Below are 27,998 nucleotides of genomic sequence, written 5' to 3'. Positions count from 1 at the left end.
GGTGGACGAGACCACCAGAAGAAGGAGAGCGTACTGACAATGAAGATCAAGATGAAGAAGACGGTAACGAAGAAGTAGAAGGAAGAGAATTACGTGAAAGACCTCATCGCGATTGAATTATTCAAAGTAATGTTGATTATCTGATGACATAAGAATGAAGGAACATGATGGTATATATAGTGTGTTCATTTTATAAAACAAAAATCAATGCTGTCGATCAAATGGGAAAGCCAGCTTCGAGTATATATTTCACGATATATATTTCTCAAGAATCATTATTTACACATATATAGCTAAAGAAAAAAAAAGTTCTATATGAAGAGAAACTTTTTTCTTATCAGCAAGAAATGGTGAAGACAAAAATACTCTTCTTCACTTATCTAAAACTGCAGAAACATGCTTCTAATAATGATGCAATTTATAAGTGGCTTATAAATAAAGAATGTGATGCCTTCGGTATGCAAATTTTTACTAAAAATGACGATTGCTTTTAGATTTAAATTATAAAGAAAATGTGGTATATGCATATGTGTTTTATTTATGGAATCGTGCAAAAAATGGAAGAAACAATACATATAAATGTTTACAAATGGAAAAAGGAACTGACACACGAATCTAATATGGAAAATGTTTGATGATTATTTCAGAAATGGCCTATACAAATTCACTAGGAATTTCTCTTCGTAATTGTACAAATAGAGATCTACAGATTCTATTATTTATTAATGAATATATCATTCATTAAGGAAACATGTTGAATTGTTAATATGAATTCTATCATGAGTTATGCATTTAAAAATACTTTTTCATAAATAATTTTATAATTTTCATTATGCTTAATATTACTAGATAATAATATAATACTATGTATATAAAATAATATATATGCTTGATAGCATTTTATAAGTATTAATATAACAGTCCAGCAAGGAATAAAAGTCTTTATTAAATGATTGCATACACATTGTAATTAATAAATATTTATGCAGAATTTATTCAACATATTTTGAATGCATTATTATTGGTCTTGTGCGCAAAGCAACACACCATTATACATAGTATATTGATTTAAAAATATAATGCTTGTATATTTATTTAGTAAGATAATAATGCATAAATGTGACTGCTAACAATGGATTACATTATAAGTAAGTAATGGAATGATATAAAAATAAATTATTTTTGTGATAATACACTTAATTCTACGATTAACAATTGAGTTAATATCCTATGAATAGGCACAGTTTATTCTATTTGTTATAGATAACTTCAAATATATACTCCTACTTACAAATTAACAATTAAAAGTTTAAAATATCACCATTTGGCAGAGATTTGTTAACAATTCATTGGCAAAGCATAGATTAGTTGTAAAGTTATATAATTGTTAAAAATGACATTTCTTTTGTGAAGCTTGAAAGTCTGTTTCAATATTCATTGTTGCTGCATAGATAATTCTTTACATTTCAATTTCAAAGCCGTGTTTTCCTCTTTGAGAAGTTCTAGATCACTTAATTTCTTAAGTAAATCATTATAACGTTTTTGTAAAATAATTAAATCCTCTTGCAACTGTTCATTTTCTTCTATCAGAGCTTTCATACGAGATGAATCTCTAGTAGGATGTATTTCTTTAATTATCTCATCGGTTTGCAACAACATATTTCTGATAAAAGTTTTTTGTGAATTTATATGAAACTCTTGCATCGCTCTTAATAACTTTGTGCTTTCTTGTTTGGTATAAGTGCTTATAAGATCTTTAATTGCATTAAGTAATATAACTGGATCATATTCCTTTGTCTCTAATTTTTTTGCAGAACCTTCACTCGCACGTCCTCCTCTTTCCTTCGTTATGTCAACATGAGGAGTGATTCCTTTCGAAGAATCTGATGGACGGCTGTTTTCTTTACTGGAACTATCCAAGGAACGGGTATTATCTTTATAACTACCAGACCGACGATTATAATCTTTATTAATAATTTTATTATCTGATATTTTAACTTTTGCTTCTTGCTTATTATCTTTTTCCTTACAGTCGGATTTAACTTTATTTTCCATTGACTTTAATTTATTTTCAGCAACTTTTTCTTTTCTCTCTGAGGATTTAACTTTCACCGTTTGTTTTCGTGTGTCATGTTCGGTTACATTTTTGACATCTCTGTTAGGTAACTCTTTTTTATTAGATTCCCGAATCTGTGGCAATTTTGATACCTTAGTCGAGACGCTTTCAGTTTTTTGTTGTTGTAATATAAGTTTTTCAAAATCATCTTGTTCCGATGAACGTTGTAAAGGGGAAGAGGTTGTGTGTCTAACAGTTACATGTCGATCTATTGAACTTTCTACAGAACTTCTTTTCTCGCTTGGCAATAAATCTAAATCTTCTAAAAATGAATCATTCATCGTGTATATCACTCTTACTATTACTTTCTTTTCTTTGAAACTGCTAAAAACTGCAAATAAAAATAAAATGTTTTCTTGTTAATTAATAAAAATATTTGTAGAAATATGAAACTAAAAAATACTATATGATCGATAATATAAAATTACATAGCATTCGTAAAAATAAATGAACGATATCACTAAATTTTGTATTGCTTAAAAATACATACGGTATAAAATACAAATTTAACATTTACAACGACGAAGCGGTAACCCCCCACTATTTAACTGTAAATAGAAGCCGCCATTGGGGAACAGCTGATTTTGTTATTTGAACTTGCGCGCCATCTGTCACGTGCGGACAAAATTAAAATAAAATAATACATAATAAATATTATATATATATTTATTATTTATTATTATTCCGTTCAAATAAAGACTTTTATAATTAATTTCAAGATTTTTTCATATGTATATATATCACTTCTTTTACAATTTAATTTATATATATATTATAATATAATGTTAGTATATACAAAAGACAAGAAATAAAGAACAAATATTTTCTGTATCATTAAACTATATTTCGTTTACTACCACATAGCTCGTTGTACACCAGCTAACTTATTATAATCTGCTAAATCACGAAATACTATTCTTGACAATCTCCATCTGTATACAACTCCTCGAGGTCGTGAAGTTACTACACAACGAAAAGTCAATTGTCTTAAAGAAGATTGTCTAGGAATCGTTTCTTGTATTTGTCGCTCAGCAAGATCCTTAAATAAATAAAATATACATTATTACACTCTATATAAATTAAAGAGGATATATAAATGAATTTAGAAAAATCAATTTGATTACTCTAATTTCAACGGGTAAAATATTATTTCTCTTAATTGCAACCAATCTTAATCTTTCAGGTGCATATTGTCCTGCTAATTCTCTACGCTTAGCATCGCGTTTCATTCTACAGCCAATATAGTTGCGTATTTGCTGAAACTAAAATATAAATCTTATAATATTATAATATATACACAAGGAAATATATATATATATATATAATTAGTTATGCAATATATTAATTAAATATAAATGTGTAAGAGGTTAAAATACTTCATTGATAAAAATCATTCAATATTAAATGTCGTCAAGACTTATTATTTATATATATAGATGTGTTAAAAAATTCTTAAGTTTTTTAATGGTACTCACATCATGTCCTAAAAATTTAGTGTTTTGTGGAATTATATTTAAAAACTTTGAAACACCAGACATAAACGAAGCCATATTTCTAAAAGTGCTGCCCCCTATTCTCTATGAACTGCATAGGTCATAGTTCATCTTGCATCAAAAGTATTGGTTTTCCTATCTTAATTTCTTATTCATAGAAATATTGAATTAATTTAATTAAAAGAATACTTTTGTCTATTATAATGTTGTAATAAAATGAAGGTAAAAAAGATTTGTAAAAGAATGATATATGTATATATATATGTCGCAGATGGAGAATTTATTATTTCCGTATAATAATTAAAAAAATATAATTAAGCCGAGCTAAATTATTATTTCATTCGTGTTGAGAGTCATGAAATAATAGGTGTTATACTCAGTAGTTTATTTTTGCTTCATATATTTCATATAAGAGTGTTGTTCTAGTCATCGTTGACGACAAATTATCGATTTGTTGTCTGCCCTGCGAAATTCTTTTCGATGAAACAAGTTACGAAATAATAGTCTTAATAAGATCGACGTACGTTGAAAAACTTGGATAAATAGGCAATTATCATGTCTAAAATAATAAAAATTGATCTTGTTATTTTTCGTAGAATACAAATTTGTAAACAAGATTTTTATAACGAAAAGTGATAATGATAAAAACAACAATTCAAAAGATTTTAGCTTATATGAAAGACATGAAGAAATAATGCAAATTGTTTCAGTTGTTATAGCCAGATAAATTCGGCAATGAACATATACGGAAAATAGTTATTTCTTCTTCTGAGCTTTTTCGGCAGACTTGGTGACTTTTCCACCACTAGCATCCTTGAAATTAACAGCCTTGATTACACCGACTGCTACCGTTTGACGCATATCACGAACAGCAAAACGTCCCAATGGTGGGAATTCTTGGAAAGATTCGACACACATTGGCTTGCTTGGGACGAGAGTAACGATAGCAGCATCTCCAGATTTAATTGATTTTGGATTTTCTTCAGTAGTCTTGCCAGTACGACGGTCGCATTTCTCCTTTATTTCAGCAAATTTGCAAGCAATATGAGCAGTGTGACAATCTAATACTGGTGTATAACCATTACTAATTTGTCCTGGATGATTTAGTACAATAACCTATGGAGAAGATATTAAATATTTATTATTAATATTTATTGCTAAAATATATATAAATTTTATTTTAATCTTAATTTCAAAGCTAAACACAAAAGTAATTGTACCTGAGCAGTAAAATCAGCAGCTCCCTTAGGTGGATTACTCTTAGAGTCGCCAGCAACGAAACCACGACGCAAATCTTTGACAGATACGTTTTTCACATTGAAGCCTACGTTGTCACCAGGAACAGCTTCTGGTAAAGCTTCGTGATGCATCTCCACTGACTTTACTTCAGTAGTCAAACCTGCGGGGGCAAACGTAACAACCATACCTGGTTTTAGTACACCCGTTTCAACACGACCAACAGGTACCGTTCCAATACCACCAATCTTATACACATCCTATAAAAATAACATTATATAAATCATTAAGAGAGAAATTTTATATTTTTTATCAGATAGGTTTATTAAGTAAATAATTACTTGAAGTGGAAGACGAAGTGGCTTGTCAGTTGGTCTGGATGGTGGGAGAATAGCATCAAGAGCTTCAATAAGACATTTTCCTTCTGCTTTACCTTCCTTGCGATCGATTTGCCATCCCTTAAACCAAGGCATCTTACTCGATGCCTCTAACATGTTATCTCCATGCCAACCAGAAATTGGTACAAATGCAACAGCAGCTGGATTGTAACCAATTTTCTTGATATAAGATGATACTTCTTTCTTAATTTCTTCGAAACGGGTTTCAGAATATGGGGGTTCAGTAGAGTCCATTTTGTTGACACCAACAATGAGTTGTTTTACTCCAAGAGTAAAAGCAAGCAAAGCGTGCTCGCGAGTTTGTCCATTCTTGGAAATACCAGCTTCAAACTCTCCAGTACCAGCAGCAACAATCAATACAGCACAATCGGCTTGAGAAGTACCAGTGATCATGTTTTTAATGAAATCTCTGTGTCCAGGTGCATCAATAATTGTGACATAATATTTGGCTGTTTCAAATTTCCAAAGAGCAATATCAATAGTAATACCGCGTTCACGTTCTGCTTTCAACTTATCCAAAACCCAGGCATACTTGAAGGATCCTTTACCCATCTAAAATTTTAAAAAATAAAAAATAAATATATAAAATATATTAGATGTAAAAATAACAAGAATTGATATAATTCTATATACAATGCTAAAATATTATACAAAAATAAGTGAACTTTAATGCTTGAACATAAAACTATTATTAATAATAGTTTCAATTTAAAGTCCTGTGGAAATTAATAGAAGATTTTATCATTATATTTTATCATAATAATTAATAACAGAATAATGAGAACTTACTTCTTGGGCCTCCTTCTCAAATTTCTCAATGGTACGTTTATCGATACCACCGCATTTGTAAATCAAATGTCCAGTGGTAGTTGATTTCCCAGAATCTACGTGCCCGATGACGACGATATTAATATGAACCTTTTCTTTACCCATTTTTTAGTTTTTTAAGTAACTTAAAGTACCTACATTGAGAAACAAGAACACAATTCATATAAAATCAATATTTCATCATTAATAGAAATTCTTTTTTTTTTTGTTTCAATATGATATAAAAATATATTTAAAAGAAAAATAATTGATTTACAAATATTTATAACAATTTTTATTATGAATATTGTTGTATTAATAGAGAAATGAAACTTTTATTTAAATGGCTCGGAAGTGGTGACTAAGTATTCAATGGTCATGATGGTTTAAGGTTAACCGAATATTAAAATAGATTTTTCTGATATTATTAATTATTCTTAACTATTTATTCAATATTATCGATTAATAGATTAAAAAGAGCTTTCGTTTTTACCAATATTGTAACTTAATCGACAATTTCTCCTGAAATTCTCAAAGTAGTAAGACCTCCTTTGTTCTTTGTCCACGTGGCGAATCAGAGCATTCGGGAAGAGAACCGGCGACCATTTTGTACGAAGGGAGTCAAATTGCAACGTTGTCACGATTGCGAATCTATGCAACATCCTGGACTCATAATTATATAATCATAAATATAATATATAATTATTTTATTTATAAAAAAAACTCTTATATATATTAAAATAATGTTTTATAAAGCTTCTTCATATTTTTAAACGGATTCAATTCATAAAGACAAAAAAAGATGATATCTTCTTATTAACTAGTTTTTAATCTAAACCAATCAGATTGCGTATCACATATAGGGAAATTTAAGAAAGTTCTTTGAAAACAGCGCTTGTTTTATAGTTATTATTTTATTATAGTAATAAGAACAGGTTCGTGTCAGTTTATCCCGATTAATTATTAATATCTTTAATATCTGCATGATCTTATGTGTGGTGTATGCAAAATTAGTAAGCATAATAATTGCGCGTAAGCATTAAATAATATTAGTTATGTAAATCGGGCTTGAGTGAACTAAATGTTAGGCTTGGCAAACCTGACTAGTATTTAACAATTATATTATAATCTCCCTGCATTGTTAAGTATGCTAGACATAGACAAATTTTTATAAACCAAAAATTCTAGACATACAATGAAATTCATTCATATTTGATTCTCCGATTGTTTTATTATTTTTCATGATTCTTTCTCATTATTTAATTTAAAAACTCTATTAAGTCAATAAACAAGTATACATCATGCATCTGTCATATGCTATCTTTAGTCTACTTCTAGGAATATCATCATTTACGTATGGGGTCAGTATAGTCTATTATTTTTCATCAAATTCACAGAAACATTAAGATATAAAATAACGAAATAATAATCATTTTAATTGTAGATCGAACTTGATGTTGATGGTCGAATTCAGTTGAGATTATGGCATGCGTTCAATGATGAACCAGTACCAAATTTTGTGGAAAGAGGAAATGTAACAATTACAAGTGTACGTAGTGGAGATTCAATTGTTGGACAAAATGGACTTTTACAAGCACAAATTAATCAATTAAAAGATCTAGCTAAAAACGATGGAAAGTATAGATTGAAAGCAGTAGCCCGTACTTCTTCTGGAAGTGAAACAACTTTTTTAACTTCCATACCAGCGGTATAATTATAATAGTATTTTATATCATCCGCATTGACATATTTCTTTGATATCTGAGATTTAGTTCAAATGTTTTAATATAACTTTTAAATTTTATTTATAAATTGCAGTGTAATTTACTCGGGTCTGATCTTGAAGATTTTTTAATGGTATGGCTAGATAGTGCAGCAGAGCCAATATCAGTAAGTTTATCATCTTCTGGTCCATGTGTTCAAAACAGCCCTTCTACAAATATGTGGACTACAAATATATTAGTCAGGTATCCTGATAGTGGGCCTGTACCAGATACAGCAATTTATATTCAAAAACTTGAACGAGAACGTGAAGCTCGAGAAAGAGGAGAGACGAAAGATAATAGATCATTCCTTGCAAAATATGTAAGATTTGTATATTTTAATTTAGATATATTATGGCATTGGAATTCTCATTTATTTTGTTTTTTAAAATTTCAGTGGATGTATTTCGTTCCTGCATTGATCTTTGTTTTATTAACATCAGCTACTAATCCCGAAGTAGCTGCAGGTGGTAGTGGTGGTGGTCAAAGACAGTGATTCCTTTTTTAAGACTACTTAATTGTACCTGCGAATGTATTGTGACCTAAATTGTGGTCTTACTGATGCGTGAGAGTTTTCTGTATGTTTTCTTGTAATTATTATTGTATTATATTCCTGCTCTAATAAATGTGTACAGTTTAAATATATTATACATTATGATGGACTATACATCATACATAAATTTATGTAAAATTATATTTAAGCATAACAAATCGTATGCTTTATTATTATATTTTAATTGTACTATATATACTCGTTTTTTTATTTATTTAATATGAGTATATTATTAAAAAATATATTTAAAACTGTTATATACTATAAAAAATTTGCATAAATTACATAATGCAAAATATCATGAAAACATAATATAAGAAAGTAAAGATTACTTGTGGTACGAATCATTTACAAACTAAACTTGTTCATAGAAGGTGAATCATATAATATGGCAGAAGAAATCAATACACTGTTAGTCTATGTCTAGCAGCAGCAGCAGTAATAAGGAGTTATTTATTTAAATCTTTATATATCCGATTTATAATATTTTTAAATGGCTGCATTTTCATTAAATATCCAAAAACATATTGAATCAAGTCTTGTAGCTAGTGGAAAATTTGATGGTTCTCATGCTTGCTTAGTAGCTGTAACCTCTGGAGGAAATGTTTTAGTGCACAGTCCTCATAAACAACCTCAAATTAAGAACAATGATTCTGAACAACCAGATGGAAGATTATCTTGGAGTGGAGAACTCGCTGAATTGCAAATTGGTAGTCAGGTTGTGCGATATTAAAAAAACAGACATAATTTATAATATTTAATAAAAAAATATATATGATTGAGATTACTACTTCTTTAGGTAACAGCAATATGCACTGGGCATCTTGGAGAAGATGAAAGAGATATTCTTTTAATAGGAACTGGTACACATATTCTTGCTTATAATGTAGAAGATAATGCTGATATTTTTTATAAAGAGGTATTTTTATCAAACAGTTACAATATTTAATTAGATTGATTGGATAAATTAATAAACAATGTTTTACTAACTGTTATCTAATAGATGTCAGACGGTGCACTGTGTATAACGATAGGAAAACTTGGGTGGCTATCTGATCAAGTAGCAGTAGTTGGTGGAAATAGTTCAATAACTGTTTTAGATTCTAAGGGAAAAGAAATTTTTTGGACAGTGATGGGGGATATAGTTACTTCCATTGCAATATTTGATTTTGAAGGCGATCATGAGAACGAAGTATATAATATACTAATATTATATATACTTCTGATAAAATATAACTATTTAATATTTGTAACACTTGTAGTTGCTTATTGGGACTAAAGATTTCGAAATAAAATTAATGAAAGAAGATGCAATAGTGTGGGATACGAAAGAAACAGCATCGATAACTGCATTGGCAGGACTTTCAAACAAACAATTTGCATATGCAGTTGGAAATGGAACAATAGGTGTTTATGAAGTTGGTCAAAGACTTTGGCGAGTTAAAGTGAGAATTGTATAGATCAATAGATATCTACAATGGATTTATTAATTCATTTTATCTATTTTATTTTCAGTCTAAACACAGAGCAGTGTCTATACGAAGTTTTGATATAAACGGAGATGGTGTATTAGAGCTCATTACTGGATGGAGTAGTGGAAAAGTTGATGCAAGATCATGTAATACTGGAGATGTAATATTTAAAATACAATTATCTACTAGTGTAGCTGGTATTGTAGAAGCTGATTATAGAAGACAAGGTAGACCAGATTTAGTTGCTGTATCTATTTCAGGAGAAGGTAATCAAATTTTATTTAATTCCATTCACTTTTGAATCTTTATTATAATAGATAATAATATTAACAGTGCGCGGATATGCTTCTGGAACTTCGATGGATGCTCCAGAACCTGGTGAAAGAATGCGCGAATTATTGTCTAAGAAACAAGCATTGCAAATGGAACTCCGACAAAGAGCTGCATCAGTACCAAATATGTATCATCATACAAAATTGGCAGTTAGTTTAATATCAGCTAGAGGTGCAGCTCGTCTCGGTGTTGCAGCTGGACCAGGTCTTTTGGTAATATATATTAATTTTTTAAATCATAAAATTATTCTTTCAATTACCCCATCATTTTTTACGCAGGTTCATTGTGCCATAGTATTTGCAGAAGGTATATTTGAGGGTGAAACACTTGTAGCTCATCCAAGCAGGCCGCAAGGTGAATTAGAAATTGAATTACGTCCTCCAAAAAATGGACCTATTGATATTCATGTAAAAATTAGTGTTGGTCCACCTGGTGCAGATTTATTACAAGTATTTGACGCGTTTACAATATATTTATATATATATATATATATTTTTTTGTATTTTATACTATTATACTATTCTATTTTATAGGTTTTTGAAATGACAAGACAATTACCCAGATTTTGTATGTACGAAATTATTACAAATCCAAAAGAAATTTCTCAAATGGAAATAGAGAGTGGTATTACTATAGAGGTAAATTGTTAAAGATTATTATATAATATGATTCGTATCTTAAGATTAATTAATAAGAACGATATTTATGTAGGTTGCTGAGAGAGCACAGCGTATTGCACTATGGTTGAATCAAAGTCTTCTACTTGCAGAGGAATTAGAAGTCGCGGAAGAAGGACCAAATGCAGCATCGATTGAACTTTGGCTTCGTGGATTAAGAGATGACAAAGTTCATTGCATAACAGCAAATCCTTTTGGAAAAATAACAGTACTTACAGAAGACTCGACGTTTGCCGGTGATATAGTTCAATCTTTAGCAATGTATTTGGGCCTTAGAGAGCTTACTTCAGAAGCCAAATTTCCAAACGACGAAAGTAAGATGCTGGAAGCTTTAGAAAGTGTCAAAGGTTATATCTTATTATTTTAAGGCTTTTTTTTAATAATTCGTGTATTACCAATCGAGGTCATCAGAAGCTAATCAAAGGTGACGAGAGAAATAAACACAATTTAAGATTTATTTTTATCCATTACAGGTTTAAAAGATGTCGATGCGAAACTTCAAGCGGAAGCTGCTAGTAATGCTGTTCTTCTTAAAAGTGTTGTCATTCGTTTAGAAGATGCACGAATATTGCAAAATGTAGAAGAAATGAGAAAGAGATTATTACAATTGAAAGCTATTAACAGTGACCTAATTAGAAATCACGAAATAAGAATGAACAGTAATCGAGATCTTTCAACACATTTGAAGGAATTGAATATCGGCGTTCAGCGAGTTGCAAAATTAAGGGGTACAAATTATCTTTCTAGCGTTTCATTACGTTTAGTTAAATTATATATATATATAATTCAGGTAGACATTTGTTTTACTTGTAGTCGGTAAAGCTGCTACAAATGCAGTTTCACGATGTAGGACTGCAATACAGGATGAAAATCCAAGGGCCCTTGTTGCAGCAATGCGAAATGGTTAATCCTGATACTTGATTTGTGCCTTATTATTGCAATAATAAAATACAGTCCTCTACGTATATCGTAAATTAATAAGTAAGGTATATCCTCACGTAGTTCGACTATTCGTAAGTATTCGAAATATTTAACTTGAAAGTTTGAAAGAAAAAAATTGAAATATAATACACAACGTTTAAACATTAGACTCGTTTATTCGATTGTCTATGGATAGGAGAATAAAAACGGCCATGATTTGTCCAAATAAAAGTGCTGGGAGTACATAACTATCGTTACGCAACGTGGGAGATATCTATTTTATTCTAAAAGAAAGAAATGATATTTATTTAGTTTAAATTGTAAAAATATCATTGCGCGTGGCACATTTTTCGAGTCATGCTTAAACTATTGTACGGGAAGATATAATTTTATTATACTACTCGTAGTACGTTATCGCATCAAATTTTTCCAAGTTTCGTAACATAATAATGTCTTGCTAATATTATATAATTATTCCTAAGAAAATCCTTGAGGCTTAATTAATAATACAAAATATTAATGATTTTAATAGGATGCTTGCAAGCAAGATAATGTTATATTACGAATAATATAACAATAGATAAAAATAAAAAGAAAAATCTGACACGCGTTTATAACTGTTTAATAATGAGTCGTTTGTTTCAATACGCTTAGATAATCGTACGAAAATGTACGTACCGCGGTATCGCGCCTTGAGAATGATAGATACAGATTTTGTTTACGGCCCGCGATCACGCATAAACGACATGATCAATTTCTAAATAGTAAACAATCGTTTACAAAAATAAAAAGCTCATTGCGATTAGACCAAGACCATTTGACTAGAAAATTAACTATATATTTTCGAATATTTTCTATACTTCCGTAATATTGCATCGTTTTATGTCTTTCCATTTCGTTTTAAGAGAATATTAATAAGTAAAAAGAGATAAAAATGAACGATAAAATTTGTATTTATGTACGATTGCATTTTGTTTTTTTATTTTTTTATTTTTGTTGAATTTAAATTTTAACAAATATTTCTTCGATATTTTATCAATTTTCTTATCTTCGTTTTTAAATTTATAACATTGCCAATATATATTTAACACGCAAAAAAATCATTATCCAATAATGACAAGCTTTTACTCGAGCCACATTTGGACATTTTTAATTTTTGTTTATTATTCGTTTACTTACAATTAGATTAAAAAAGAAAGAAAAGAAAAAAAAAGAGAAGTGTTTTTACGATTATGCACTTTCGTTAATGATTCAACATATTCATTAATGTCGTTTAAATTTGATAAAGGCGGAATTTTAGTTTATTATCGTTCATTTGTCTTTTATCAGTGAGAAAAATGTTATTGAAATCGTATTTTTAACCCATTATAATAACCCTGGGTGACTTTCGAGTAACACACCGATATTTTGTTCTCTATCTAATTTAATTTCTCTATTTTCCCCCCGATATGTGATTTCTCATTTAAGTAATCTTCATTTTAGTAACCGATAAGATTCTTTTTAACGATTATCAATTATATACTTTAGATATATCTATAGTAAATCTATTATCTTCCAAAATGTTCTTAATTTATCATTAATTCGTTAATTAAACGTTGACAATTGTTAGTTTTACGTTACGTAAATAATATTTCATAATGGGAAGACAAAAATTAAGGCCACATAAAATGAATAATTTCATATATTTATTCGCGATTAAATGGTGTCTTATCTTCTTCTTCGACTAATTAATACTTGACAGAATCGTAAAAAAATATTAGGTAGGTCGGTCGGTCGGTTGGTTGTTTTTTATAAACTACAACGATAAGATGTTTTCAAAGTGGAAGAAAAAGAAATAAATGAATTCTTTGACAAATTCTTCCTATTTTGGCGCCATTACATGGAATCTAATTCCCATTGATAGTTTAAATATAGAAGCTTGGTTCTAACATAAGAACACAACGAATACAGAGAGAGAAAGAGTGTGTGAGAGAGAGAGAGAGAGAGAGGATGTGAGAAAAGCGTGCCGCTGCTATTCGTGATTCCTCGTATATTTTCTTCGGGTTATCGTTGCTCAACCGCAGCAGCCACTCTTTTAATTCTTATCACTTGTCATAACGGCACCGAGGGAATTATTACTTCAAATTCTTTGCGCCTTCGACGCGACCCGGCGGGTGTAAGCAAAAAAAAAAGAAAAAGTAACCAAAAAAAAAGAAAAGGAAAGAAAAGAAGAAAAAAATCATGAATCTACCAGATAGATGATCTTAACGCCTACCCCGTGGATAAGATAATGTCTTGTATTCTGGTCTATCAATTTTTCAAGGCAGAAGGAATGAGAGAGAGAGAGAGAGAGACAGCATGAGGAGCCATGAGAGGAAAGACCGTTAATTTTGTTTTCGTAATGAGTCCCCCGACACATTGTTTGTTCACCAACTGATATCTCGATGAGGAGTCCCCTAAGATATTCGAGAAGATAAATTATTTGAATTAGACCAAAATGATATGCGTACTACGTAAAAATCTATTCCTGCAAAATATTCCCAAGGAGATTTATAATAAGGGAGGGTTCCGTGATTATTTGTTCCCCCATCTAAAACCGTTCCTATTTTTATTCGTATGTGTTCGTTTGACGCAGTTCTAAAATCGACGAAGGATCATATTATTATCATCATTGGTCTGGATGAATCAGAAGGATAGAATTATTTTTTGTGAGGAAAATATGTTTGTTAGACTAAAATTAAAAAGATACGTAATCGAGTGTTTGAATTCTATTACGGTTATGGTGTGCGCGTTTTTTGTGTATAAGTCGCGTCGTGGGCGTATTTTTTCTTTTTTTTTTGCCGAGACCCACAAAACGATTATTTTCTTGTGTTTCCTTTTAGGTCGTGTGTGTGTCTTCTTCATCTTCTTCTTCTTCTTCTTCTTCTTCTTCGAAGACGTCGTTGCGTAACTTCAAACAGCGGGGGAGGGCTACACGCAGAAACGTTAAGAACGTTTTGTTATAGGTGGATTGATAATGAAAAAGAAGGTCAATGGCTAGAATATTGTGGTTCATAAACATGGCAGGAAATATTATCATCATCGGCGTCGAGTAATTGCAATTCTTAATCGAATAAGTATTCGTTTAATTTTATCGCATATGTGTGATGATAAAAAAAAAACGTGAACAGACCAAAACAAAAAATATTCATCAAATTTTCTCTTTTCAATTTATTTACGAAAAGGAAAAACAATATGAAAAAGATAATTATTCGAACTGTTGTTCTCTCGTAAAAACCTGAGAACGCGTTTTCTAAAAGATTAATTCCGTAATTAGCTTTGAGAATCGTTAAAAATATCATCAAATAATAATCGTCTGGTAGAAAGAAATGTATATTACTACACTAATAGAATGCAATTTTTTTTTTTTTGTTTTTTTTCTTATCAATACGATAGGACAGTGGCGGGGTGGGGGGGGGGTACGATTTGACAGTAGTACGATACCACAGTGCGATACGAAAATAAATGATATCAAAGTATGAGACAAGAATGACGAGGATGTTTTCCAAAACGATATTATTGATAAGAGAATTATCCATTTGTACGTTTTCTCAATTATGTCGACGCCAGGTCGATGAAGGTTTGAACTTAGACCTCGTCACGAGAAAAAAGGAAGAAATCCATTATATTTCTCTTTCTCTCTCTCTCTTTTGCTGATTGTCTTATATGTTTTTTTATTCGTTTATCTATGTATTCTAAATTTAACTGGTGCCTTTTTTATTTTTTTTTTTTATTTTTTTTAAGCGAAATTTCACATCGGTCAATTTTTATATTTTTTTTTTCTTTTTTTTTAAATATTATTCAATTTAATTAGGCATTAAGTTTCTTCGTGATCGAAGTACGATATATGTAATTGCGTATGAGTTACAACGAATTATTATAGTACCATTAGAAAGGACTTTGCAAGAGATCTGTGGGATTAGATCGACCTATTTCTGCCAGTACGTCTGCACTCCATTATTCAATATCATAGGTAAGCCACCTTATAAACGGAAGGACTGCTTAACTTGCTACTTGTTCTTATATAATTTACGATGCTAAAAATAAAATAATTGTCTATTTACTAGTGGACAATCATTTAACGATCACATTTATTTTGAAAGAACTCGCGTTAAATGGAAACACATTTCATTTTATTCGCATAGATTATTTCGATTTGAATATTTCTTCTTCTACATGTGCAATCATTTCTATCTGACAATGAGATAACGATGAAGCATCGATATTATTTCGATGGGAAAGTTATCTTTCTCCAATAAGTAAAATATAGGAGCTTTAGTTTTCTAAGCACTTCACTCCGCAATTTGCATGCATTAGATAAATGCTCAGATAGTGAAATGAATTATCTTGTTAATATATCAATAGTAACTGCAGTAACAATTGGCGCAATTGCAAAGACAAAATTATCTTGTTACTATCGGTAGGACCTAAACTATGATAAAAGTCATTGCACGTGTAGTCAACTGTTGCCGGTTAACAACTGCTTAGTCCAATTTGTATATTCTATGCGACTTAGAAATCAACTATCAAGAATTCGTTTAATTTTTCTTGCCAATCAAAATCAAATATACATACACACATACATACATGCATACATATGATACCTGTGTAATTCAAAAAATAAAACTGTATGAATTATTTTTCTATCCTATTTAGATATAACAATCGAATGTATTTGAAAATGAAATAAAAAAAAAGAAGAAGAAGAAGAAAAAGAAACAATCAAGAGAAACATGTACGGATAAGAAAATCTGACGATGTCGGGAGGCCAATGATACGTTTGAATTCGTCCTCGTTCGTAAGATTAAAATTTTGCGAGCGTAGACGGTAACTAATAGTCGGCGACGGATCACGAGGACAAATTGTGACTGGTGCAATGATAAAAGAGACTGGGAGCTTACTCGATTACACCGACGTCAGGTCGGTTGCGAGTTGAACTTGGACCTCCCGTAGCAACAGGAACGAGAACGCTCGACGAAAGAATTGTTAGACGACGAAAGAAGTCCCTTCGAAATAGCTGCCAACGATTTGAAACATCGAGATATAGAAAATATCATGAGTGTGGAATGAAATGATCCACGAAACAATTCATGAAAGAGGAAAGTAAATGATAATCGTCAACAGTGAGTAATAATAATAATAATAATAACGTAATCGTAATTAATTTAATCATCCTAACTATTATATAATATAAGTTTAATGAACTTACACAACTTTCTTAATATTAAACCATTCAATTTAAGGAATAATATTAGATTCTACAATTAAAACTGGATATTTAACAACAGCAACAACAACAACGGAAGATTATCTTAAAAACAGGAATAATATTTGATAAGTTTAAAACTGGATATTTAACAACAACAACAACAATAACAAAAATAAAGGATAAATAAGGGAACGTAGCAAGAAGAAGATGATCGGGGGCCCATTTTTCGATTGGTCCCTCTCGATTAGCCCTCACGATTGGCCCATCGACATTCGACCGACGACGACGACGACGAAATTTCGACGTCGAGCTTTAATAGAAAGACAACGACTCGTCGGGGAATTATGCGGCGTTGGGCGCATAATCATGAGCGTAGTCTGATCGAGACAGTTGCTCTGATATGACCCCCTGCGAGAGTGGTCTCAATTTTAAAGTGCGACCGATAGACGACAGAGAACGATGAGAAAGAGAAAGAGAAAGAAAAAGAGAGAAAGAGAGAGAGAGAGAGAGAGAGAGAGAGAGCTTGTAATGGAGCCGTCGCACGCGTGATTGGCGTAACAAGTCGGGCCTAGAATCGAATCCGACTTGTATACATATTACGCCTACATTCACATATATATCGTAGCCTGGATCTCGAGATGTGCACTCAAGAAAGAAGAATAAGAATAAGAAGAAGAAACTAAAGATAATATATTAAAAGAAGAAAATAATATTTATTGTATCGTTAGTAAATATGTGATAAGTATGCCGCGAGCTTATGCCCCCTGCGAGAGTGTAGTGTCGATTTCAAAGTACAACCGACAATCATTCACGTGATATATGCACAAATCTGTTTCACACGCATAAGTATCTTCTAATATATGTATATATATATATATATATGTTAACTCGTTAATGATATTTTTCTCTATCGGTTTCTATAACCAGCTGCACGACCGAGTTTCTCTCGTAATATAGTCATTCTTTTGATTGCTCATTAGTCTTCTCTTCTCCAAAAAATCTCGACAAGCTGATAGGGAGAATGATTGACGGTTGCAAAATGAAAATACAAACAATTACCTACTTATTTGACTGGAGTCTCACGAAAATGCGAAAATGAGATTGTTTTCAATTGTATGGGAATATTTAATTTTTGGATTATTATTTGCGTATACTTATATATCCTATATGTAAGATTGTTCTCTTTAAACTTCAATGAATGATAAGTCCTAGGAAAAAAAAAAGAAATTAAAATAAAATGAAGTAACGTTCTTCACTCTTCTCGGGTGCGAAGTACGTCGATTCGTGTTTGTTGACCTGGCAATTACGCGGTCACTGCCACGGGATCATTTAAAAGGAATAGAAAATATCTTATGTATCAGCGAATCGCGGTGGCAGAGGTCCTTTTAAAACATTACATTGATAAAAATGAAAAATACTTTTTCTCTAGCGTGCTAACTAATCTATTGACCTTAAGATTTTTGGCGTATCGGTGATAGTGCTTTGCTTTTATTGCGTTGACTCAATATTACCATCGTTGGCGTTTACTATACATAGATAAAAGAGAAAGAAAGAAAGAAAGAAAAAAAAACGTGAAGTAAAGGACCCTCTCCACCCACATACCAGTGCAATCTAATTTCTTTCCTCTTAAAAGAGAAAAAGAAGAATGTCTTCCCTGTTAATAGAAGAAGTCAAGTACGGTGGGGTCAAAGAGAAGTAGAAGAAGAAGAAGAAGAAGAAGAAGAAGATGTATATTCGACAATCATGAACGATTAGTCAGACACGAGAGTGCATCGCGTGAAACACGTGGGACATTATACGTCCTTGGTGTCGTTCCCCTTTCTTCAACTTCTACTTCTACTTCTTCTTCTTCTTATTCATTTTTATTTTCATCCTTCGATCTCTCTCTCTCTCTCTCTCTCTTTCATACAACTGAACAGAGAGACAAACGAAAGAAGGAACAAATACAGTGGCGTTAAGACAACATTTTGCAAGTGCGATATCATTCTCTCTCTTACACATGACATAATAAAAGTAAACCTAACCGAGGTACAATTTCACTGCACTGGTAGTCGCAATTACATCTATTAATAGATAACCAAGAAGACGCAGACGCATACACTAAGGTTTAATCTCGATTGCACGTTACTTTACCATGAGAACAATAAAACTTCTTCTTCTTCTTGGTGTGTTCGACGAGTTGGCCTTCTCTACGGCAACCAACTCGCACACACCGATCAGTCGTCAAGAATTTCACGATAGGAGGAGGGATGAGATATCGTGACTTTCTCGTCACGAATTACTCGCAAAGTAAAAAAAGAAAAAAAAAAAAGAAAAATTGTTCTCTCTTCTAAGTTGTCGTCGTCCCGTTAGATCATCGCCCATTGAATTTCACAACGATCGAAGGATGTGTGTTCCTATTGTTCCGAGGATTCTTAAGAGATAAGTTGAATTTTTCATTCGTATCTAACAGTTAATAATAATAATAATAATTCTTCTTCTTCCATTCCCGCGTGATTTAATAATTATCTTTCTTACTTAACTAGATCGAATCTTTCAAACGCATAATCCTCGTGCACTCTCAATCGTTTCTTTTATTTAACAGGTATGCTTCGCGGAAATCGTTAAAACGGCCGGACCAGATACGAAACGCACAAGGCTTCATTTGAATTGTAAATTTATTCATAAACTAGATAATTGGTGCGATCGTTAGATCTCGTACAAAATCCTACGGATTTATTATTATTCACATTATAGTGTTCCTCTTCATTGGATCATCTGAAAATGTTCATATTTATGGAGTAGGGTAAGCGTGTTTCATGATTTTCAATGATAAATTCTCTTTTTCGTATTTGAAAGAAGAAGGATCGAGTGAATTGTTTTAGAAACAATTCATTCGTTAAATAAAACTTTGACTCGATGATAGTGAAACAAAAATATACGTAATCAAGCTTGTTTACAGTTTTCATCCGTCTATGGTTTCTATGAATAGACGAGGGAGTCTAATGGACTTCATTTTTCATTCAAGATATCAGAATTGGTACAATCGTTGGAAAGAAACGAGGGTAGGAGGTCGAACGAGCCGTTTCTATTTTTTTCTCTCTCTCTTTCTCTCTCTCTCTCTCTCTCTCTCTATTATCTCGTGAAAAGTACGGAAAAATTTATCGCATTAACAATAAGACAAAATAAGTCATATTACGATTAATTCATGATTACGATAACACAAGGCATCCTTTGTTTCCGGTGGTCAATAGAAATCAAAGATTACGCGGGATGATCCTTTTAAACGTATTTATTTAAAAAATAACTCATGCGATTTACGCTTCTCACTTTTTCTTTCATCGAATTGTAAAAATTATATTCCAACGAAAATGATCTTCGTTAATTATAATTTATTAAACGAGTTAATATAAAATATCGATTATTATTTTATACATTCTTACGAACAATTATTACGATATTTACAAACGTTTTGAAAATGAAAACGATCGGTCAACGACTACGAATTATCTCTCGATTTACAATATTTTTCCTTAAATTATTATTCCTTGCACGCGATAACAAAAATGATTTAATCTCGAAAGGAAAATATGAAAACAGATGATCGAACGGACAATCATTAAAAAAAAAAAAAACAAAAGTATCAATGATAAAATAATACTAAATATAAATTGCAATTGAAAAACAAGATCGGGAAGATGCGAAAGCATTGAGCCCCCCCTCGGGCTCCCCGTCCCCGTCAGCACCCATTGCAATTTCTTTCCGAGACAGGCGGTCGAAGCAAAGAAACGAAAGGAAAAGAAGAAAAAATAGAATAAAAATACTGAGAATAGTAGTAGTCCTCTGTGTAAACGTCAACCCCTTCCATTCATTTCTGCAATCTGTGTGCACGCGTTTGTCCACCAACAGGCATGCTCTCCTTGTTTATCCCCTCTCTCATGGCACTCTCGGGAGTCTGTAAAATCTGGAACAAGAACCGCGTGGCGAGACGAACCGGTACCAGTGCCACCGAGAGAGTCGGTAGCAACGGAACTCTTCTGAAGACACGATCTGGTCTATCTCACGTCGGTCCCACGTCTTTCATCTTCTTTCAAAATATATATAAAGAAGAATACACTAAGAGAGGAAGAACCAAGAACACCACCAAGTGGACCGAAGAAATTTCATTCATCCTTCCCCGTTTTTATTCTTAACGAATACGGGAAGAGAATATTATTTACGTCAAGATAACAAATATTCTGAAGTACCAGTGATATCTTGATCTATAAGAAAAATATACATATATATATATATATATATATATATATATACATATATATATATATTATTTATTTCTTGTTAAATATTTAGAAGAAAAAATAGAAAATTGAATAAAAAGAAGCAAAGAAATGACGTCGAGAAAATATTGGTCGACAACGAGAATTCATGGATTCGGATTCGGTATCGGAACGATAGCATTAACGATCTTTCTCATTATAAATCTATTTGGGACGATAAACAGCGCACCTTTCGAAAGATCTAATATGAGAACACTGAGGTTGTGCTCGAGAAGGCTTAGCGACGCATTGTACTTGGTGTGCAGCGATCGAGGATACAACGAGCCCTTTTCGTACAGCAGCGAGGACGAACAACGCGGCCCTACCGGTCCAGGACTCGTCGAAGAATGTTGTTATCATTCCTGCAGCTATGTACAACTCGAGCAGTACTGCAAACAAAAGTCCGAGAAGAAACGGGGAGGTTCCCGCGACAACATGTGAGTGAATGTTAGTTTCTCTTCTGGTTTTTATTTCATCTCTTTCTTCTTTTATTTCTCTTTCTCTGTCTCTCTCTCTCTCTTCGCAATCCGCCATTTTCATTCCTCGTTACCACGAAAGAGATTTCTTTTTATTTCAAAAAAGTTGTTGTATTCGTTGTTGCTGCTTACGAATAATGCTCATTGTACGAAAAAATATCAATTATTTTCTTCGATAAAATGTTGTACCAACATTATTTTTAACGAGAGAAAGATATCTAATTCCACGCGTATATTTTCAGCCGTTTCGAGTTCTTTGACATCGTTTACTACTCGGGATTCCACAGAGTTACCATAATCGTTATGCTTATCCTCTTATTATATGACTTATTTTCCAGTATATTAACTACAACGATATCTTACTACGATAATAGGTGCTTCACACTTCACCCACAGCGCGAAGACTTAACATTTCTATTGATAACGATTGACTAAAAGAAAAAAGAATTAAAAGGTCAACGTAGTAATTGCAATAACCTTTGACTCTCTCGATTAGCCTTCACACGCGAACGTCGTGATCGTTCACCTAAGTTTCTCTCTCTCTCTCTCTCTCTTTTTTTCTTTCAATGATTAATCACATAATCCCGAACCTTTCCAGTACGATCGATCCTATATAAAATATCTTCATATTTATTAACACATTATATTCGTATATGTACACTTCAATAACAAAACATTTCGATAAACATTGTTGTTTATGTCAAACTAAAGAAGTTCGTTTAACTCTTTCATTTTCTTACTTCTTTTAAACTCTTCAACATCTTACCGAGATAATAAAATACAGTTTTATACATCTAACATCTTTTTAAGTTGTACACAAATCTTTCTTCACGAGTGAGAAAGAAAACCAGGAACAGAAGAAAACGCGCGAAGGAAAAAGGGAGACACGAACGAGAGAAACATAGTTACCAACCTCCTTATCACTCTCTGCTTCGTAGATAATCCATGTTACTTTTATTAAAGTTCATGGTTATATGATCTGGCCTTTAGTAGCGAGATTAGTTCAAAGTGCTAGGACAATTCGCTATCTTTCGCTTACTTCTCCGTTTTCATCTTCGTTGTTTTCTCTTATTCCTCCCCCCCCGGTCATCCCTCCCCCTCATATCTTTCTCCATCTCTCTCTCTCTCTCTCTTTCTTCTTCTTTATTTAATATACAAATATTTATTATTCAGACTTATTTTGATGAAAATCTTGATAGATCTTACAATCTTACATAATAATTATTTACAACGATGAATTCAAAGATTTCTCGGAAATGAAAACGACTCGTTTGTAATTATTTGATTTATCCTCGTTGTTTTATTTTATTGTTTTCTTTTCATTTTTGAATTTTTTCTCGTTACAGAAAATCCATTAGAATAGTGAACTTACCCGACTCTTTTCTGGAAATACATACTTTGTCGAAGGAAGAGAAACCTTATCATCATAAAAAAAAGGGCAAGGATTGTCGGACGAAGACGGGCCGAAAACAAGGACACGGTGATTGCTATTAAAGGAGGAGAAGGAAGAAGAGGAGGAGAAGAACAGGAAAAAAGTTTTTTCCCTTTAGAATGCATTCGCAAAATAATAAACGAGCAAATTGCGAATCGTACGTAATTCGAGTGAAAGCAACGTCGAAAGCGTTGCTTCTCAACCTCGGCTGCCTTTATTAAACTAAAGTTCGCAGTAATTCATCTTCTACGTCTTCCTCAAGGCTCGTTAATCTTTCTCAAGATAGAAATTGGAGATGTAATGGACTTATATCTCTTATGTCTTCTTCTAATAGACGAAATAAATAAAGAAAGAAAGAAAGAAAGGAAGAACCTTAGACGGGAAGAAGAAGAAGAACCACCGAAAGGGTCAACGACGATCGTATTAGATGATCCGAACTTTTATTTCTTCTTTAGTTTTTAAGTAGATATATTTTTCAATAACCGAAGGACGATGATCGCTCTAATTGCATTCAGAATGTGCTTTTGTACGTGTGTGTGTGTGTCTATGTATTTGTATGTATATGAGAGAGAGAGAGAGAGAACGAATGAATGGATGAGAAATTGAACAAAGAGAGAAAAATGGGAAAACAGAGCCACGTGTGTTGTTTTTTTTTTTTTTTGATATATTAAGAAATCTAGTCTCACAGAAGAGCTTTGGTTGGAGTTGGTCATTTTATAATTGACGTTAACAACTCTCTTCGTCGTCCGTTTGTGATTTTCTTTGTAATTTACGGAAAGAAGATATATATATTTGACGAAAACATTGTTTTTCTTTAGTGTTGAGACTTACCAAGTCGAAAGAAAATAAAAATGGCTATAGTTAGGGAATGAATGAATGAGTTTGAAAATGAACAAAAGAAAAATTAATATTGGAAGACTTGATTATTCGTCATGGATCGCACAATCATTGATAAAATAAGAATCAAGAGTTGAGATTTTCTTGAGGACAAGTTTCTTGATTAAAAAATGATGATGATGATGATGATAATAATTGAACGTAACGTGAGAAAATTTGTGATTCATTCGATTCATTAATGTAATGTTCTTTTTCTTTTTTTTTGTTGTTGTTCTTTTTTCATTCGTTTTTAAAGATTGAATTTGAGATTAGTCACGTGATCTCACAGAGGAAGACTTAATAAAGATTTTATTAATGTAAAATATTTGTATGGACGTGTCAAGTGCAACAATGGACGATTTAGCTTTCAAGTTGCAAATGACATTAGTTCCCTTAACGACTGATGATCTCATTAGTATTAAATATCAATTATTTTTTAGCGAATAAATAAATAAATGAATAAATAAATAAATGAATAAATGAATAAATAAATAAATAAATAATGTTATTTACTTTAAGGATTAAGTAAAATTACGCGCCTCGGATTTATCAAACGTGGTTAGAATTAAATCGTTCATACGATTCTGCGGGCGAGAAATATCTAATCGAAAAATAATTGTCTAGATCGAGATTGATCAATTGAAAACAAATTGCATTACAAATTTTATCGGACTATCTAATATCTAATATAAGAATCGATATTGTAATAATATTTCATTGACTTAGTCCTTTATAATTTATTGCTTGAAATATCGCTGGCAAATTGGGTCGTATGATGATTATAATAAATATTTATAAATATAAATGCGTTCAAACGTATTCTATTCAACGTGTTACCCCTGTCTCTCACACCTTTCCATTATTATTTCATAGAAAAAGTATTCTAAATCGTCACCGGATGAGACAAGAAAATCGATCATCCTTTTTTGCTTTATGAGATGCATTATTTTGTTTTGTTTTTGTAATACTTATCATTATTAAAGAAACACGAAACCGAAGATAACTTCGTTGTATATCTATGATCAGCTTTTTTACTGTATAACCGATATCAGATTATTTTTTGATGCATTATTATATTTCTATTATAATGATTAATCAATGGGTAGATAATCTTAAGCTATATTTAAATCATTCTTATCCTTGATACTTGCGATAATACGTTCAGAAATACAAACGTCTTGCATATGTATTATTAGAAAATATGATATATGGTATATGGTATATATATATAAGATTGCATTTCAAAGATCCTCTTGAAAATTGAAATGACATTTTAAAGCTTCGTAGAATCCAAATATATAACTTCAAGAGCCAAGTTACTCTCAATAAAATGTTTCTTGGAAACTATTTTAACAAGGTATATGATCGCTTTTACGCACTTGCCACTTGTACTTTTATTGGAGGGTACCCGTTTTATAGACCTGCAAGACGATGCACGGTTTAACGATCGGCATCCGTTCTTATACTGCAGAACATTTATTTGTAATAGTCTATTTCGAAAATATTCGCAAAACAAAATTATTAATACGACTGAGAATGGTCGGATTGTGTTAAAGGTATCGATTATTTTCTAAATTATAAATAACATTATTGTTTATTTTTCTCTTTGAGAATAATAATAATAATAATAATAATAATAATAATCATCTTTTAACGTAAATTTTCTAATTTTCATTTTCAAAAACACAAAGCGTCGATATTCTCGCTATCGCAAATATTATCCTCGTAACAACAAGTCTTAATAAAATCTCGTAATATTTTTTTCCATTCGGATTGTGTAAATGATCTTGTTGGTCGATAATTAAAATTATTATAAAACTCGTATAATTCTTCTACGGTTATTTTCAATTTCGAATCATTGTTTTCCATCTACAAAATAGAGAACGTTGTTTTAACACGTTGGTATTTCTTATCTCGTTAGCTTTTTCTTTTTTTTTTTTTGTAGACGGAAGCGAAAAAGGAGGAGTTAGGCGAGAAATGATTGGATGCCAGAGAATAAGCTTACAATTTAATATATATATATATATATATATATATGTGTATGTATGTACAAATAAACGCATTATAAATGAAATTCATGCCGATGCAAAATTTATTTATTTGCGTCATTTGGATTATTTTCAGATATTTTTAGATATTTTCAGGACATACGAGCATCATGCGTAATCAAATTTTATTTTCGATATATTATATGCTTAATCTTTTATATTTCAAAAATAAATTCCTTTATAATTATGCTTTTATAAAAAATTATTAAATTGAACAAAATTAATAAGCCAGGTTAATGATATAAATGATAAGAAAAAGTGTATGTTATATTATTAATTTTTTCTCCTTGCGATTTATTAGAGTTAATTTATTTTACAAATAAGTATTTTACAAATATTTGAGAAGCCTTAGATCATAAATTCCCACAAAAGCTGATTACAAGGATGGATAATGAGATGTCAAATTATTATTTCGAAAAATTGCATAGGATTCTTTGACATAGGATTGTCCATATTTTATTTGAAGGACAACCTCATTCTTGGAATGGATAGATGCGAGCAAATGATTACGCGAAAAGCAATAGAAAAATTTAATCATCGTATTCATTCGTCCTTGTCATTTTTACTATTATTAAATGCAATAAAATTAGGAATGATTCTTTATGAATTTAATGTTAAATTCGAAAGTTTTGAATTATTTGTTATAAATTTTGTAATATCTTATCGTAATTTGTGTCCTATTCGAAAATGAATGTTCATCTTATAATTACCGCATCGTAAGGTTGTATAAGAACAGACGATAAAGAATTTTGTTTAAAATGCCGCCATTCTTTTTGAATATTTTCTTGACTAGAATCAGATAGATCCTTTGAATTAGCTAATTTTGCTAAAATATCTTTTTTCTCGTGCCTAATAAAGGATATAGGTTGTTTCTGTTCTTCTATAGAATGATCTGAAAAAGAATCCTTTCTGTTTTTATTGTTATTTAAATTATTCTTTAGTATCAGAATCAATATATCCATTATAATGAGAATAATACAACAGTACATTTATTTCAAAATGAAATATCTATTAATATATTTCGAATATTAAACAAAATCTGACATTTTATTAGATGAAAATTTTCAAAACACTGAATGGGTGTATTATATTATCTAGTACATTAATAAGTATATTAATAATTTAATCTAATAATATATAATTAATTTGTTTTACTATACAACTTGAACACAGTATACAAAATAATTATATTATATAAAATATAATAAATAATAAAAGCGATATAACAAACAAATGATTAAGAAATATATCGTAAAAAATCGAATGACAAAGAGATGATTTTATTTTATGTAATAAAATTATAATATAATATGTAATAAAATTTAATATTTAATATAAATTATAATATGTAATAAAATTTAATATTAATATAAATTATAATATGTAATAAAATTTAATATTTAATATAAATTATAATATGTAATAAAATTTAATATTTATTTATTTATTCTTACTCCGCCCCTTTCGGGTTTGGAGGACCAATAAAATTTAATATTTAATATAAATTATAATATTATAATTTAAATTTAATATATAAATTTTAATATTTTATATAAATTATAAATTAAAAATCGATCGATATTGTTCACAAATATTTTACTTACCGATAAATTCAGTCAGCTCGAATTTCTTATAATCCCTTTTTTTAGGATCAAATTTCTCGATGGTTCTTTTGAGACGATCATTGCCACAACTTTTCGTAAATACGTCCATCAAACGATCCTTGCAATCTTCTATAATAACTGCATTTAACGTTATTGGTAGCATTATCGTAATTGACATTATTATTAACAGTTTATTCCGTTTTCCACTAATTTTCTTTCTCATCTTTTTCGATGTTTTCGGAACGATATTACTCGTAAGACTTAACGATTT

At 30.9% G+C, this 27,998-nt stretch overlaps 7 protein-coding genes and 2 long non-coding RNA genes across 19 annotated transcripts in view; 5 read left to right on the top strand and 4 right to left on the bottom strand.

Moving 5' to 3' along the window:
- Positions 1–995, top strand: part of LOC122518621 (piezo-type mechanosensitive ion channel component) — a 29,070-nt gene extending 28,075 nt beyond the window's left edge. For all 9 annotated transcript variants that reach the window (XM_043637667.1, XM_043637664.1, XM_043637669.1 and 6 more), the window contains one exon: positions 2–995. In XM_043637667.1, the coding sequence (XP_043493602.1) occupies positions 2–116 (115 nt within the window). In that variant the 3' untranslated portion in view covers positions 117–995. The remainder of the gene's footprint in view (position 1) is intronic.
- On the bottom strand, positions 971–2,746 carry LOC122518622. Its single transcript, XM_043637670.1, has 2 exons — positions 2,607–2,746; positions 971–2,447 (listed from the first exon to the last, which is right to left on the bottom strand). Exon 2 carries the CDS (start codon positions 2,395–2,397, stop codon positions 1,435–1,437), a length of 963 nt encoding a protein of 320 aa, XP_043493605.1. The 5' UTR covers positions 2,398–2,447; positions 2,607–2,746; the 3' UTR covers positions 971–1,434.
- A 192-nt stretch (positions 2,747–2,938) lies between these two features.
- LOC122518620 (28S ribosomal protein S14, mitochondrial) lies at positions 2,939–3,707 on the bottom strand. The gene is made up of 3 exons (XM_043637659.1): positions 3,592–3,707; positions 3,241–3,378; positions 2,939–3,155 (listed from the first exon to the last, which is right to left on the bottom strand). The coding sequence occupies exons 1-3, from the start codon at positions 3,664–3,666 to the stop codon at positions 2,970–2,972; spliced, it is 399 nt and encodes a 132-aa protein (XP_043493594.1). The 5' UTR covers positions 3,667–3,707; the 3' UTR covers positions 2,939–2,969.
- Positions 3,708–3,970: 263 nt separating this feature from the next.
- On the bottom strand, positions 3,971–6,672 carry LOC122518619 (elongation factor 1-alpha). The gene is made up of 5 exons (XM_043637658.1): positions 6,544–6,672; positions 6,033–6,205; positions 5,187–5,795; positions 4,830–5,105; positions 3,971–4,725 (listed from the first exon to the last, which is right to left on the bottom strand). The coding sequence occupies exons 2-5, from the start codon at positions 6,174–6,176 to the stop codon at positions 4,366–4,368; spliced, it is 1,389 nt and encodes a 462-aa protein (XP_043493593.1). The 5' UTR covers positions 6,177–6,205; positions 6,544–6,672; the 3' UTR covers positions 3,971–4,365.
- A 306-nt stretch (positions 6,673–6,978) lies between these two features.
- Positions 6,979–8,454, top strand: LOC122518481 (ER membrane protein complex subunit 10). The gene is made up of 4 exons (XM_043637434.1): positions 6,979–7,411; positions 7,495–7,758; positions 7,869–8,135; positions 8,211–8,454. Exons 1-4 carry the CDS (start codon positions 7,352–7,354, stop codon positions 8,307–8,309), a joined length of 690 nt encoding a protein of 229 aa, XP_043493369.1. The 5' UTR covers positions 6,979–7,351; the 3' UTR covers positions 8,310–8,454.
- Positions 8,455–8,629: 175 nt separating this feature from the next.
- On the top strand, positions 8,630–11,813 carry LOC122518480 (Bardet-Biedl syndrome 2 protein homolog). The gene is made up of 11 exons (XM_043637433.1): positions 8,630–9,084; positions 9,166–9,285; positions 9,370–9,558; positions 9,629–9,811; positions 9,882–10,104; positions 10,172–10,383; positions 10,450–10,620; positions 10,705–10,809; positions 10,883–11,195; positions 11,322–11,576; positions 11,662–11,813. The coding sequence occupies exons 1-11, from the start codon at positions 8,860–8,862 to the stop codon at positions 11,754–11,756; spliced, it is 2,091 nt and encodes a 696-aa protein (XP_043493368.1). The 5' UTR covers positions 8,630–8,859; the 3' UTR covers positions 11,757–11,813.
- Positions 10,129–11,413, bottom strand: LOC122518484. The gene is made up of 4 exons (XR_006304086.1): positions 11,244–11,413; positions 11,065–11,177; positions 10,431–10,564; positions 10,129–10,213 (listed from the first exon to the last, which is right to left on the bottom strand). It is a non-coding gene; the product is annotated as an uncharacterized LOC122518484 (long non-coding RNA).
- Positions 11,814–15,559: 3,746 nt separating the features above from the next.
- Positions 15,560–21,084, top strand: LOC122518483. 3 transcript variants are annotated; one of them, XR_006304083.1, is made up of 4 exons: positions 15,560–15,760; positions 16,444–16,910; positions 17,031–20,040; positions 20,885–21,084. It is a non-coding gene; the product is annotated as an uncharacterized LOC122518483 (long non-coding RNA). The 3 variants fall into 3 exon arrangements; XR_006304084.1 differs by lacking the exon at positions 20,885–21,084 and having other exon boundaries at positions 15,561–15,760; positions 17,031–19,781; positions 19,938–20,336; XR_006304085.1 differs by lacking the exon at positions 20,885–21,084 and having other exon boundaries at positions 15,562–15,760; positions 17,031–19,647; positions 19,733–20,336.
- A 217-nt stretch (positions 21,085–21,301) lies between these two features.
- On the top strand, positions 21,302–23,262 carry LOC122518482 (insulin-like growth factor I). The gene is made up of 2 exons (XM_043637435.1): positions 21,302–21,728; positions 23,114–23,262. Exons 1-2 carry the CDS (start codon positions 21,364–21,366, stop codon positions 23,259–23,261), a joined length of 513 nt encoding a protein of 170 aa, XP_043493370.1. The 5' UTR covers positions 21,302–21,363; the 3' UTR covers position 23,262.
- The last annotated feature ends 4,736 nt before the right edge of the window (positions 23,263–27,998 follow it).

The sequence above is a fragment of the Polistes fuscatus genome, unplaced genomic scaffold (assembly GCF_010416935.1).
Source record: "Polistes fuscatus isolate 324 unplaced genomic scaffold, CU_Pfus_HIC Scaffold25, whole genome shotgun sequence".
Taxonomy (NCBI): Eukaryota; Metazoa; Arthropoda; class Insecta; order Hymenoptera; family Vespidae; genus Polistes; species Polistes fuscatus.
Note: the sequence above shows the minus strand (reverse complement) of the source record. Positions and strands in the feature narration are given on the sequence as shown.

Bases quoted from the DNA above. Each gene is read 5' to 3' on its own strand.
- LOC122518622 (XM_043637670.1), bottom strand. From the start codon at position 2,397: ATGAATGATTCATTTTTAGAAGATTTAGATTTATTGCCAAGCGAGAAA.
- LOC122518620 (XM_043637659.1), bottom strand. From the start codon at position 3,666: ATGGCTTCGTTTATGTCTGGTGTTTCAAAGTTTTTAAATATAATTCCA. The intron at 3,379-3,591 runs GTGAGTACCATT...TTTATATTTTAG, and splicing joins CTAAATTTTTAGGACATGAT to TTTCAGCAAATACGCAACTA. The intron at 3,156-3,240 runs GTAATCAAATTG...TATTTATTTAAG, and splicing joins TTTTACCCGTTGAAATTAGA to GATCTTGCTGAGCGACAAAT.
- LOC122518619 (XM_043637658.1), bottom strand. From the start codon at position 6,176: ATGGGTAAAGAAAAGGTTCATATTAATATCGTCGTCATCGGGCACGTA. The intron at 5,796-6,032 runs GTAAGTTCTCAT...TTAAAATTTTAG, and splicing joins TTGAGAAGGAGGCCCAAGAA to ATGGGTAAAGGATCCTTCAA. The intron at 5,106-5,186 runs GTAATTATTTAC...TTATTTTTATAG, and splicing joins CACTTCGTCTTCCACTTCAA to GATGTGTATAAGATTGGTGG.
- LOC122518481 (XM_043637434.1), top strand. From the start codon at position 7,352: ATGCATCTGTCATATGCTATCTTTAGTCTACTTCTAGGAATATCATCA. The intron at 7,412-7,494 runs GTCAGTATAGTC...TTTTAATTGTAG, and splicing joins TATCATCATTTACGTATGGG to ATCGAACTTGATGTTGATGG. The intron at 7,759-7,868 runs GTATAATTATAA...TATAAATTGCAG, and splicing joins TTTTAACTTCCATACCAGCG to TGTAATTTACTCGGGTCTGA.
- LOC122518480 (XM_043637433.1), top strand. From the start codon at position 8,860: ATGGCTGCATTTTCATTAAATATCCAAAAACATATTGAATCAAGTCTT. The intron at 10,384-10,449 runs GTAATATATATT...TTTTTTACGCAG, and splicing joins CAGCTGGACCAGGTCTTTTG to GTTCATTGTGCCATAGTATT. The intron at 11,577-11,661 runs GTACAAATTATC...TTTTACTTGTAG, and splicing joins GCGAGTTGCAAAATTAAGGG to TCGGTAAAGCTGCTACAAAT.
- LOC122518482 (XM_043637435.1), top strand. From the start codon at position 21,364: ATGACGTCGAGAAAATATTGGTCGACAACGAGAATTCATGGATTCGGA. The intron at 21,729-23,113 runs GTGAGTGAATGT...TTCTCGTTACAG, and splicing joins GGAGGTTCCCGCGACAACAT to AAAATCCATTAGAATAGTGA.